The following is a 14,017-nucleotide window of genomic DNA, read 5'->3' as shown; positions in this document are numbered from 1 at the left end:
GTCGTTAGCTTTCCTATTATTAAAATATCGTTTTCTCTTTCTTGAATTTGGTCCTATGTACTATCTCCATTCTACTAGCATTGACTGTATGATGAGTTTTAAATGGTTGACCGTGAAACACTTTCCGTGTTTGATACACAGGACAGAGGTACATTGGCTGATCCAAGAGCAGTTGTCAAACAGGCACGGAAGTACATTCGACAACAGGCAACTTTTTCCACCTGCCACAAGCTGTTCTCCGCAGATCTGTTCAAGTTACTCCTAATTTAGTGTTGGTAATTTCCTTGGTGAGTCTTGCCTTTTTCATCGTTCTGTCTCTGAGTTCAAATTATATGAAATAGGCTGATGATTCATGTCAAAGATAATCGAAATCAAGGAGTTCGGTTTCGTTCACGGTAAACAAGGAAACAGTGGTTCATTGTTTGTCAAAGAAGATGCTCTTTCTCATAGGCTACTGTGATATGGTAATACACGTTAGACAATGTGGGAAAACACAAGCTTGTGTCTACAATTCAAATTTGTGTACAGGGTACTGGCTTTATATAGAATTGTCCCAACAAAATCTACGTTTCCTTGTCTGTTGATGTAGTCTGCCCACCGGTTGCGAATAGTTTATAATGGTCATTAAACCTGCAGGCCACTATGTCCGATGGAGTCGAAGAAACGTTCAATCCTGTGGAGCTGGATGGAGGGAAGGCAAAACCCTCTAACACTGACACGGAGACCCAAGACACGAACGAAGTCAGTCAGCTTGCACAGGCAGAGAAGGGCAGTGCACCTGCCATGCCAAAACCGCAGGAGAAAGAAACCCGATGGGCTAACGCTTTGGATCAGTTCAAGATCAAGAAGTTTTTCGTTTTAAGGGTATTGTATTTTATTCTCACCATTAGATAGTTCATTGCACTACCAGATATGCCAGAGTAGCACTGGTTGGTAGTTTTTTCAACACTGATAAAGAGAGCCCTTCTCCACCCACAGTCAATACCAGCCACCTGTCAAGCAAATACACACCCAACCTATAAACTGTACAGTGGCCAGGTGATTTGGGGGTAATATCCCTACTCCGAATTCAGTAGTCACTTAGTCACTTTCAGTTATAGCTTCTGTTCAAGTAACCAATTGCAGCAGGCAACCTAAAAATGAGCTACGTCTGTGAAGTATCTTGACCTGCCCTGCAGGTGCCTGGTATATGGAGTGTGGGTATAGGCTGCCTATTCTCAACAGGCTAAGGAAGGGTGTTTCTGTCCATTTATAGAAAGCATTTGGTCTTAGGTGTACGTGCATGTTCACATGACTCCATGATCAAGGAAGAAGAAAACCTAGACTGAACTTCCAGGTGCCAGGCCTTGATGAGTCATGAGTCATGTACAGGGTTAAGTCTGTTCCCAGCTGGGCAGTCTGCCATCATGCTTCAGCTTATTATAAACGTTTATATCATATCAGAGAATAAATTTTTGTCTCTTTTTTTAATATTTCATAGCAAGTTTAGTTGGACTAATGGCATGTTTAGATTTTATTACACTGTATGACAATGCGATATGTGATGATTTGCTCATTTTATTTACATTTTTTTTTAAATGAACCCACTGAATTGCTCATAACCTCCCATGGTATATCTTTCCAGCCTGGTACGTTAGATCATGCCATGAATGACATCAAAGCCCTGGTCAATCAGGAGGAGGATGGCCCCATCAGCAGCATGTGGCTCATGGCTGAGTGAGTCTCTAATAAGTGTGTGTGTGTGTGTGTGTGTGTGTGTGTGTGTGTGTGTGTGTGTGTGTATGTGAGTCTCTCATAAGCTAGATAGAGCAGAATAATCTTCACTGCCCATTTGGTTGCATCTGGTCATACACTGAATGTTGTGTAACACTTCCTGGATGACAAACAAACAAACCGTGGCTCTGTGGCTGACCTGGGTTCACCTTTCTCTCTTCACTGATGGTTCCCCCCTCACTGGTGCAGCAGGACAAAACCCATTGGGCAGGTAGACTCTGGGTGATAGTAGGCTCTGGGTGATAGAAGGCTCTGGGTGATAGAGAGCTCTGCTATCCTTACTGTGGCAGTATCAGGCCACAGGTGCCTCGATGTGACTCTACTCCTTTATATAACGGGACACCTATGAAGTAGATCAAGTAAAAAGTTTAATCACTGTTCTATATATCAGTGCTCTGGAAACATCGATTGGTTACTATAACAACCCTAGGCAATCACGGTTGATTGAAAAGCTGCCCATCAATAGAGGCTAGCTACCGGAGTCAGGTGAACTAATAAAATGTATTATCTTTTTGTCAAGCTAAAACATTTGGGCTTAGCAACTATGGACGGTATGAACTGTAACCAAGCAATCTACCCAACATTATCCTTGTCTGTGATCAAAGAAAGCAGCACTGCAAACTAAGCAGGTTGGCTTTTTTCAAACAGAACCAAATGTTGCCTTTGTGGGCTATACATGCATGCCTAGATACATGTGTGGTAAATATTGGGATAAATATTGGGCTTGGCTGAGGAAACTGTGGAGTTCTTTGCCTCCGACTCTATTTTCTTCTAACAAGACACCTATGCGGCCTTTCTCCCTTACAGCATACAGTTAAAGTTTAATAGTGTGTTTAAGACAGTGCTTTCCCCAGCTCTATAGTGTGTCCCCAGCTCTACAGTGAGTCCTTTTGCTTTCTCGATTGGGGATTTAATCAAATTGACTCTGCTGTGTGTGTGTGCGTGTGTGTGTGTGTGTGTTTAGACACTTTCACATTCATAATGCATCCATGGAGTACAGAGGAAGAATAACAAACTTACCGTAAGTCAAGGCCAACTCACACTGATGAAGGAACACATGCACTAACACGGAGAGCAGTGTTGACTGTGGCCTTGCAATCTATACAGAATATCTGACTACCAGTGTTGGAAGGTTACTTTGTAACTGTAAAAAGTTACAGATTATAAGTTACATTGTTAAAAATGTAATAAGTAGTGTAACTATTTGAATTACTTCATCCAAGGAACGTGGCTCATTACATTGGATTACTTTTGATTGGTGGATGAGAGGTGGGGCAAATTTAAATTGGAGAACTAAACAAAAACAACACTCAAAGTTTGCTTACTGCCAAATTAATGGAGCCTGTCCAGGTGGCAACAAGGTGCAAAGCAACAGAGTGAATGTTATATTCTGTTTAATTAGTGTGCTTGCCCGAAGGGAAGCACACTATTGTTCTTCATAAATTTTCTTTATTCCGCCCGTTTTTCTTGCATCGAATCAGGCCTCGCTCGTTCGAGGTACAGACGCCGTTCAAACACCGAAACGTCCGGCCCGATGCGGTGCAACCTGCTATATCTTTTTGTGGCGGTACTCCTTGCCACTCCTTTTTTATTCCTCTTTTTCCATCACCTTTTTTCTCCATAGACTTGCATGGCAGAACTCTCTGGATTATGACATCATAATGGGGTCATTAAACTGGCTTGCACCTGTGCTTCACTGACAACCTGTTTGAATGGTTTTCGACGGGACCAACAGCAGCATCATCTCGATTTACTGACATTTTCGGTATATAAACACATAATATCAATTGGTAACTGGTGTGTTGTATCCTGTTTATGTCTGATACTTTATAAACATTTATGTTTTACGTTAACTTATTACACTAGGCAGCAATATTGTGAAGTAGAGCTAGAAATGGCTTTGCTAGCTCCCATACTGTAGCTCACACCAGCAACTGCTCAATTTAAGACAATAAAGGAGTTTGGTAAATTAGCTAGTAACTGTCAATGATAACTAGTTATTAGAATATATTAGCCAACGTTAAGTTGACTTCAAAAGGGGCAGTCGAGTGTTTAGGTTGTGTCAGCTAGCTTGGATAGCTAGCTAATCATTTTCGATTGTAGCTTCATGTTAGCCTCGGTAAACGTTTAGCTAGTTAACGTTAGCTAACTATGAGGTAGCATATCCTAGCTAAGTTATACTAGCTAGCGATAGCTAGCTAGTAAACTCATTGCAGTATGGACTATAAGACAGGCTACGCACAACATTAATCAAGCAAAAAATAAATGAATATGTTACTGGTTTGAATAGCCTTGTCTATTTGGGCAATTCGTTAGCCTCGGTAAACGTTTAGCTAGCTAACGTTAGCTAACTGTGAGGTAGCATATCCTAGCTAAGTTATACAAGCTATAGGTAGCTAGCTAGTAAACTCATTGCAGTATGGACTATAGGACAGGCTACGCACAACATTAATCAAGCAAAACATAAATGAATATGTGACTGGTTTGATTAGCCTTGTCTATTTGGGCAATTGTTATTATCATTGTTACCACTTTCAACTGTCAAAACTATCCGTCTAGCTAAATCTGTTGGTTATGAGATTTCACAGCATTTCATATGGAGGATATGTGGTTGATTTAACTCTAAGGTCAGCTAGGCATAGTAGTTGTATTGTGCCAACACATCATTTGAATTTTCAAAATCCAGACGTGATATTCTCATATATTTCAATGACAATTCTGTTAATCAAGTATTGCCTTAAATTATTATTTACATTGATTTAATTGAAATTCAGCTGTAGGAATGAGATCTGTATCTTGGAGACTAATTGCATCCACAATTTAAGTAGGCTACTGCAAGCTAGACTACTATGCAGTAGACACAACACAGGAGGTCCCTGGGCCTGAGAAGGGAAGGGAAGGAGTTTAATGTGGCTATAATATGGAATTTTAAATGTGCCTAAAACTAGACTTAATTGTAATGAGTTTTCGAAAACTAGACTGAAACTAAGAAGGATACCTATGACTAAATGTGACTAAAACTAATATGCATTTTTGTCTTCAGACTGAATCTAAAATAGCTGCCAAAATGAACACTGAGATAGGGGGCCCCTTAATCTGCAATTCATGGTTGCTAGCTCTAATCAGATGTACTAACTAGGCTTATAAGAGAAGACTAACTTTTTATGCCAACGAACACCAATAACTAGAACTAATTTGACAGACTATAAACCAATGTGATACACGTGCTCTCTAGCTATACATTAAAAGTTGTGCTTACGTTAGATACTAGACCTACAGTCTAACTCTAACTGCATTAAGTCTAACAAGCTATATCTTACAATAAACTTTAAGTCAAGCTGGTTATGTAACCGCATTCATTCCAATATTGTTGCAGAGATGTTTCCTTTTACCAAGATAACAATTTCAACAATTCACTTAGCTCAGTAAGTCAGTATAACGAAACTCTGGAACTATTCTGACCATGACACCTGAAATGTTTGTGCTTAGTAAATATGCAAGTTTCATAATACATCTGATTTCCACCATAGAGAGATAATAAATATATTTACATTTGAAGCACAGACAAGATTTATTGCATCCGCAACCAATACAAAATCAAAACAAGCCCAAGTCTCCCTCAACAAATACCGCACAATTCAGGTGCACTCATTGATTAACACGACCTTTGGTGAATAATTACACCCCATAAGAGATAATGTCACTTGGAGCCTATTTTAAGACTTCTCCAAGCTAAATGTAACACACTAGACCCTTTCACAATAAACAAGCAAACAAACAAACAAAAACAGAACAACAAAGATACCCTCATATGTCTAAACGTCAGTGGAGCCAAAATATAATGGTTGATCTTGGTTGCTTGCTAAAATATATTGGTTGAAAACAAAAAGGTGTATTCAGTGTCACTGCAGATTGTTACACTGGAAGGCTGGCAGATTCATCCTACAACCTGCATTCAACGTTGTACTGAACACAGAAAACACAGTACTATACAGATTTTGTTCTCAGATATCAATCTGTGAGGCCCCTCAACAACATATGCGCACTCGGCCACTGCAGTTGCTTGTGCTTGATGGCCGCAACAGAGCAAGCACACTCTCGCAGTTCGTTCACGAAACGCATTCCAGTTATAATGCTGTTATATGAAACTAGTAACTAGTAACTCCCCAACCCTGCTGACTGGTGTGTGTGTGTGGGTGTGTGTTTATGTTTATGTTTGTGTGTGTGTGAGTGTGTGTGTGAGTGTGAGTGTGTGTGTGTGTGTGTGTGTGTGTGTGTGTGTGTGTGTGTGTGTGTGTGTTTATGTTTATGTTTGTGTGTGTGTGTGAGTGTGAGTGTGAGTGTGTGTGTGAGTGTGAGTGTGAGTGTGAGTGTGAGTGTGAGTGTGTGTGTGTGTGTGTGTGTGTGTGTTTATGTTTATGTTTTTGTGTGTGTATGTGTGAGTGTGTGTGGTTGTGCTTGTGTGTGGGTGTGTTTTTTTCCCCCACATTGTTGACAAAATAAAAAAGGGGAAGGACTAGAAAACTGCAGTTCCTCTTCAATCTGCACATACTAATTTACTGTGCATTTGTGGCTTGTTATTGTATACCTCATGCAACCAGTAGCTATTTCCGATGTTATCTCTTTCCGCTCCCTGACTGTGAGTCTGCTGTGATGCATGTGAAGGCTGCCTCTTCTCTACAATCCATATGACTAACCTGATGCGCACTCTGCAGTTGCATGCGTTGTGCGGGTATGTCTGTTAAGTGTCATGCTCTGCTCGGTATAATTACATACGGTGGAGCAGGAACAGGCACGGCCTCTGTGCACTCATACGGCAGAGCATCAATCAGCACGTCTCTGATGCAGTCGTGCGACGGACCGAGCAAATATGCCACACAGGACCAGACAATCTTTCCCATCATGCTCCTTAATGAAGCCGTGTCATACAACGGCACCCCATTTCTGCCTGCTGTTTGCGAATCACTGCCGCTTGGAGTCCATTATCGCGCTGCCTGTTCTGTAAATAAGTAAATGCGCAGAAAATAATTAAAGCGATATAAACAGAGAACACAATGAGTGTGCTGAGGGACCGGGCTCGACATGCGGAACACACTCGCGCCTGTCACCTCCGATTCGTCTGACCCAAGCTTTCAGGAAACACTGTAAAGGCCCTTTGCCACGTGATGATAAATAATACATACCATCAACCCCTCCCCCCCCCCCCCCCCCTCTCACTTATGCACACAACAGAGTTATCCCCAGTAGCTGCACAACGCAGGGCTTTTGTCATGAAATAACGCTGACTAGATTTGTTGTGACTGGGGTGAAATTTGGCATGCAAGAGGAGTCAGCAGTGGGGTTTATGACAAGAGCGGTCGGATCAAACCCACTTAGCAGCTGCCACCGGGACCGATCCAGATGAATCTCTAGAGCCAGCTCAGACCTGTACTGGGGTCAGATGAGTTAAAGATCCGATCCAGATGGATCACTTGAGGAGGCTCAGACCTGTACTGGGGTCAGATGAGTTAAATACCCGATCCAGATGGATCACTAGAGCAGGCTCAGACCTGTACTGGGGTCAGATGAGTTAAAGACCCGATCCAGATGGATCACTAGAGGAGGCTCAGACCTGTACTGGGGTCAGATGAGTTAAAGACCCGATCCAGATGGATCACTAGAGTAGGCTCAGACCTGTACTGGGGTCAGATGAGTTAAAGACCCGATCCAGATGGATCACTAGAGCAGGCTCAGACCTGTACTGGGGTCAGATGAGTTAAAGACCCGATCCAGATGGATCACTAGAGGAGGCTCAGACCTGTACTGGGGTCAGATGAGTTAAAGACCCGATCCAGATGGATCACTAGAGTAGGCTCAGACCTGTACTGGGGTCAGATGAGTTAAAGACCCGATCCAGATGGATCACTAGAGGAGGCTCAGACCTGTACTGGGGTCAGATGAGTTAAAGACCCGATCCAGATGGATCACTAGAGTAGGCTCAGACGTGTACTGGGGTCAGATGAGTTAAAGACCCGATCCAGATGGATCACTAGAGCAGGCTCAGGCCTGTACTGGGGTCAGATGTGTTAAAGACCCGATCCAGATCAGACCTGTACTGGGGTCAGATGAGTTAAAGACCCGATCCGGATGGATCATTAGAGCTCCACTAGAGCAGGCTCAGACCTGTACTGGGGTCAGATAATATAAAGACCCGATCCAGAATCAGAATCAGGTTTTATTGGCCAAGTACCTTTTCACAAACAAGGAATTTGTCTTGATGCAGTGGCTCTCAGTGTTTTTACACATATGACACAAAATATACGTCACAACACAAAACAATACAACATTGCAAATCAATACAACAGTGCAATGGTCTAACAGTCCAGATGGATGACTAGAGCAGGCCAGATGCAGTCAGCTGCTAACACAGTGTTCTTTGTCTACACTGAGAAACTGGCTTCTCTACCAGACACTGCAGAGGTCATTAAATGTTGAGTTGATCTTACTTATTATTTCTTTTCAGAGTGATGCGGACTGCTAGCCTGGATACCAGCCCAAACCCCGCCCACAAAAATTTTGGTCAGGGAGATTTGGTCTGGCTCTGAGTTAGTTGGGAGAGAGTTTCATTGGACAGATAAAGCCGGACCAATCAAATTGTCAGGGCGGGCTTTATACGATGATGGACAGATTATCCAGCGGTAAATTTGAAATCCTACAAAAGATGGCGGCGTATCAAGCTTGTAAGTGGGACATATTTTATGTAAATTATGCTATCTACACGACTTTTTTTATGTCTACATTGACTCGGTTAGTTGTATATGTGCAACACGAATGTTGCCGAGGATTGTATGTCTTAACTGAAGCGCTCTAGACCATTATTGTTAGGTCATTGCTAACGCTACACCAAAAATCCTTTAAAATACATGGTAGCTAGCTATAGCCTTGTTGCTAATTAGTAACGTGAGCAGGCATATCTCAACAGATATTGACAGCGTATTCATTTTAAAAGAGGAACAGAGAAACGCGATCAAGGCATTTGTCTATCGAAAAGATGTTTTTGCCGTCCTTCCTACGGGATCAGGTTAAAGTTTTATCTTGTATCAGATGGTCATACTACGTTGCTCTGATTGGTTCAAGGTATCCAATTGAGCGAAGAGGCATTTTTTCCCCCTGGTTCGTTGAAACACGCCCCATAATCACAGCCCAATAGTTCAGTATCAGACTCATATTCTGACTAGAATTATGAGTATGACATCGTCAGGCTAGCGGACTGCTTTATATGCTGCAGTTTTAGCCAGTGTTGGTACACATCGCTGACGCTATGACACATAGTTGAGTTTCCCTCCACTGTTTCTTTGCATATGCAGTACAACCAGTGGCTCTGGTGCCTGTATGCGAATACAGCTATCGTCCCTTTTAGTCCACTGTAAAAGGTTTGTCAAATAAGAAATGGCAGCGCTGAATGAGTCTGGCAATGGTTCTATGTGATCTGTTTCTACTTCACTGACCTGGCTGCCGTGAAAAAAATGAGGACTCTTCTGTGCTCTTTGCTTTGCAGATCACATTTTTATAGAGAAGCGTGTAGAAAGACGGGCATCCCTATCTGTTAAATGCCTTTGCACAAGAGGAGGTGTTTACAGGGGCGGTAAACAGGAAATACTGGTTACTTCCAGCACCTACAGCTTGAGCCTCAGCTCCCTATTGTCATACTGTAAACCACTTCTGAACTCCAGTGCTTTTCCTCTTACATGGGGCAGAATAATGAGCGCACACACACACACATAAAAACACACACACACACACACACACACAGACACACACATACAGACACGCATTAACACATACACACACACACACACACACACACCCAGAAATACATTAACACACACATACACACCTTTTTGGTTGGAGTCAGTGTGGTTCTTTTGGCTTTCCTTCTCTCCATCTTTATTTCTGGTGTCTCTGCACAGTCAACACTCAGACACACACACTCTCTCACACACACACACACGCATTCCACATCCTCCCATTGGAGCTCATGTAATGTTGCCACTGCAGTTCAGTCAAGCGTTGGTTCTCGTCCGCTGGGCCCCAGACAGCGCTGTTACCTCCGCTGCTATCAAAGCTGCGTGGCCACACAGCGAGCATGCTCACTTCTGCCCAGTCTGCTGGCCCATGAAAGAAAGGCATCCACCACTGACCTTCCCCTACCCACTCACAACACACACACACCCTTATTACGGTAACGAGCAGTAGGGGGGGTGCACCAGTGTGTCTGGACAAGGGATGTCTCCACTTCAATTAATGGGAGCTGTCAGCCCCAGCAGAGGCGCTGCAGGAGGATTTTTTTAAAGAGGAGGGCAGGAAGGCTTAAATCCCCCCCCCTTCTACTCACACCCCTCCCGAAAACAGTCTAGTGCTGTGTCACATTATCTCTCCCTGTTTAGTCTCCCCCCTCTCTCTCTCTCCCTCTCTCCCTCCCTCTCTCTCTGCTTTGCCCCAAAGCTGTCCTTAATGCATGCGCCCATCCAAAGCTACGAGCAATTGGGGTTAAAAGGCTCGACAACTCTGTTTTACTCTTGCCAAACACAAGCCCGGGGACTTACTCCTGCCAAACACAAGCTCAGGGACTGTGTATGTTGTGGCTTTTATTTCCGAGGGGGTCATTTATATTCAGGCTGGCTTATGCACGCGTAATACATTTTGTGAACTCATCCCCCCCTCTCTCTTTTTCTTCTGTGTGTTGGTATAACATTTGGGACCCCGAGATGCCAGCATGCATATTGCATGAAGTTTGCCCAAGGCGATTCTTGAAATTTTGAAGCTTTTACAGTATGTACATAATTGAGAGCCCTGCACTATGCATGCTTTTTGTCTTACCTCAAAATAACTTTCCATGCCCAGACCACTCCAGGCTGTCAAAATACACCACTCACCAGTGCACACTCGACGGTGCCTTTGTGAGGTCCCAGAGCCGCAGCGTCACGTACACACCAGAGTTAAGCATGGAGGTGAGCCTATAGAAAAAGGCCTGGCACATTTCAAAGAACTGGATCTTTTTTTCTGTTTACTTTGTTTATGTACAGATTTAGTTTCAACATCATGAACTATTCATGAAATTGTTAGATTGCTGTTTTTTTTGTTGTTTTTTTTATGAATTTTATAGGGAAAGATCCTCTGCATCCTCCTACTAAAAGTACTGAATGGAAAATACTGAAAAGGCCTTCTGGTAGCCTGAGAGTTCCTTGTTTTGTCTTCATTAAATTCTGTTTATTGTATGATGATTGCTATAAAATCACACCACATTCAGCCGTTCAGTGCTTCACACACGCAATGTTTTCTAATTGATCCCAAGCTTGCTGTCTTCTCTGCAGTCTTAACCCATTCCCACCACCCAACCACCACTACCTTTCTCTCCTAGCGCTAATCTTTTGCTCCCCTCATTTCATTTTGAATGGTTGGACGTACATTCTAGAAATATCTCCCTCTCTCTCTCTCTTTCCATCTCTCTCTCTCTTTCTCTCTCCGTCTGTAATCCTGCAACCAGAGAGGATGGGCAGAAGAAAGAGAGGAAGAGAGGCTTGTATGAATATAGGCCAGGGGCTGTGGAGTGTGTTGACGTGTTCCTTTAGTTGAGGACTACAGTGGGGAACACACAGCAGGAGGTCAGGGAGCTAGCCTTGCGCTAACGGCAGCCTGCTGAGGTGATACACTGTTATCATATAAGCTCATGTAAGACCTGCAAAATGCTTCTCACTGACCAATCACAGTGTTCAACCGGGTACCCAGAATGCCCGTTGACCAATCACAGTAGTGGGCTCCTAGAATGCCCATGCACCAGTCACCAGTGCAACCACTCAAGCAGTCAGAATGCTGCCCATTGACCAATCAGCTGCTGAGCCCAGGCCAAGTCAGTCTTCTGCTTAAGGATCATGACTGCTAGCGCCGAGATAAAATTGGGTTTTGTTCAAATGGTTAATCCTATTCCAAAAGTCTGTATAACACACACACACACACATACACAGGCGACAGACAGACAGACACACACACACACACACTCGCTGACTCTGTGCCTTGTCCTTGTCTCCAGGGTGGACCACTGGAACAATGAGAAAGAGCGGCTGGTGGTCCTGACTGAGAACACGCTTCTCATCTGCAAGTACGACTTCGTCATGCTCCACTGTGAGCAGATCCAGAGGGTTCCCCTCAACTATGTGGACCGCATCGTTCACGGGGCCTTCAGCTTCCCACAGCATTCCCTCCTCAAGTAAGCATTCCCAAAGCATTCCTTCCTCAAGTAAGCCTCACTGGGAATGAGCTACCAGTCCGCATTCCCTCCTCAAGTAAGCCTCACTGGGAATGAGCCACCAGTCCACTTGTACTGTATGCAGTTCCTCCTCAAGTAAGCCTCACTGGGAATGAGCAATGATGTCTTTCCTCCACTCTGTTACTACGCATGTCTGTCCCCTTAGATTTGAGGGATTGATGTCGTCTTGGGGATTTGTTCTACCCAGGGGAGTCTACCCAGAGATCAGCTTGTTCTGGAGCTGGTGGAACCATGGCTGGGCCAGTTTGCATCTGGTCCAGTGTCCGTGTCTGTTGGAGTTAAAGCAGAACCGTCATAGCAGTGGTGTTACAGATCTGGTCCAGTGTCCGTGTCTGTTGGAGTTAAAGCAGAACCATCATAGCAGTGGTGTTACAGATCTGGTCCAGTGTCAGTGTCTGTTGGAGTAAAAGCCTGTGGCCCATTTCTTAATCAGCTGTCTTCAATCCTAAGGTCTGTGTGAGTTGGTAGTGCTGCTGGTATTGACCCAAAACACAGGAGAGTATTTCTACTTACCTACTTTACTTTCCTTTATGTAACGTATTGTAGGTCATGTTTAGGCTGAGGGTTAATGACAGTGATTACTGTAAGCCTGCAAATCAGTGGGGAGCACAGGATCAGAGACAGAAACACTCTGGGCTGAACCGCGGAGGCAGAGGCGCTCCTTGCCTGTTTGAACCCAGATCGCCACTGAGCAGGTTCGGCCCAGATCTGGCCCTGATCCGGCCCTGATCCAGGGAAAACCGGAGTTACGTTCAAATTCAACAAAGAGAGGTGAACGTTTAAGGCGAGCGCATTCTCTTAGAACTTTTAAAATTGAATGTTTTTGTGTAAACATTTCAAGTTGTTCGATTGAAACTCTAACCCTCAGTCCAGGATCATCAGAGTGTTTCACTGCGGCGGTTCTTAGGGTGTGGGAGTTAAGTTGGTTTCTTCCCAAAGTTGTGATTGGCTTTGAGCTGTGCCGTCTTTCTGCCTGTTCCTATCCCACAGGCCTCTCTGCCTGTGCCGCTTTTAAGGCAGAGGAGAATTGCCATGAATCATTTACCTGGAAAGTATTGGAGCTGCTCCGAGGTGACGAAGCTTACAGAGAAAAGTGTCCGCACCAGCAAGCCGTCGGGGAGAGGGAGGAAGGGGAGGTGGCTCTGCCAGACGATGTGTTTGAGGGAGGATGGAAAGTTTGGGGATCGAGGGGACGAGAGCGAAAAAGCTTTTTGTGGGGCACAGAAGAGGAGAAGGAGGGGGGGGGGGGGGCAGGGGGAGGCGTCAAGCACCGCACTCCTTGGCGTTCCTGCTTGGCTGTTCCTGATTAGAGGCAGAAATTAATGTAGTCGTTTCATCCAAACCTTTTAAAGCTGGCTCGGGGGACAGCAGCCCAAGTAACACTAATTTGATGAATAAAACGTAATGCTCCGTGAAGCGCCGGGAAAGGGCAGCGCGCGTCAACGGGCCTTTATCGCCCCACATTACATTCAATTATAAATACATCGCCACCGAAAACCACCCTCGGCTCCCCAAGGAGCCAGCCACCCTCTCTCTCTAAATTCCCTATCTCTTTCTTTCTCTCTTTCATTGGGTTTATTTGTTCTCCTCTTCTTTTGTGGCATATCCCTTTCTCTGAGTCGTCTTACTGTCTGTCGTTCCTCTTTTTTTGGGTGCACGTCCTACTTAATCGTCCAGGAAAGCTTTTGAGAGCCATTGGAGCACAGACTGGAGGCACGATATCTAATGGGGTCTGAGAGAGAGGAGGTCTGTGTTCAACGACAGGACTTTTTGTGTTTAGCCCTCTGAGCATATCTATTGCACTTGGCTGACTGAGTAAATGTAGCTATGTAGCCAGAATGTCAGACTTGGATGTGGAAGTCCGCGCGTGCGTGTGTGAGTTGTTGTATAACCTCCTGTTTGATTCTGCACATAGTTTTTTTTTCTTTTTCTCATAAT

At 44.2% G+C, this 14,017-nt stretch overlaps 1 protein-coding gene across 1 annotated transcript in view; it reads left to right on the top strand.

The window, feature by feature from the left end:
- Positions 1 to 235: 235 nt before the first annotated feature.
- The window catches only part of tprg1 (tumor protein p63 regulated 1), a 35,913-nt gene continuing 22,131 nt past the window's right edge, over positions 236 to 14,017 (top strand). The window contains exons 1-4 of the mRNA XM_080832335.1: positions 236 to 287; positions 637 to 864; positions 1,625 to 1,716; positions 11,843 to 12,019. Coding sequence (XP_080688461.1) covers positions 643 to 864; positions 1,625 to 1,716; positions 11,843 to 12,019 — 491 coding nt within the window. The 5' untranslated portion in view covers positions 236 to 287; positions 637 to 642. The remainder of the gene's footprint in view (positions 288 to 636; positions 865 to 1,624; positions 1,717 to 11,842; positions 12,020 to 14,017) is intronic.

This window comes from Sprattus sprattus (assembly GCF_963457725.1).
Source record: "Sprattus sprattus genome assembly, chromosome: 2".
Classification (NCBI taxonomy): domain Eukaryota; kingdom Metazoa; phylum Chordata; class Actinopteri; order Clupeiformes; family Clupeidae; genus Sprattus; species Sprattus sprattus.
The sequence above is the reverse complement of the archived record's forward strand: the minus strand, read 5'-3'. Positions and strand labels throughout refer to the sequence as shown.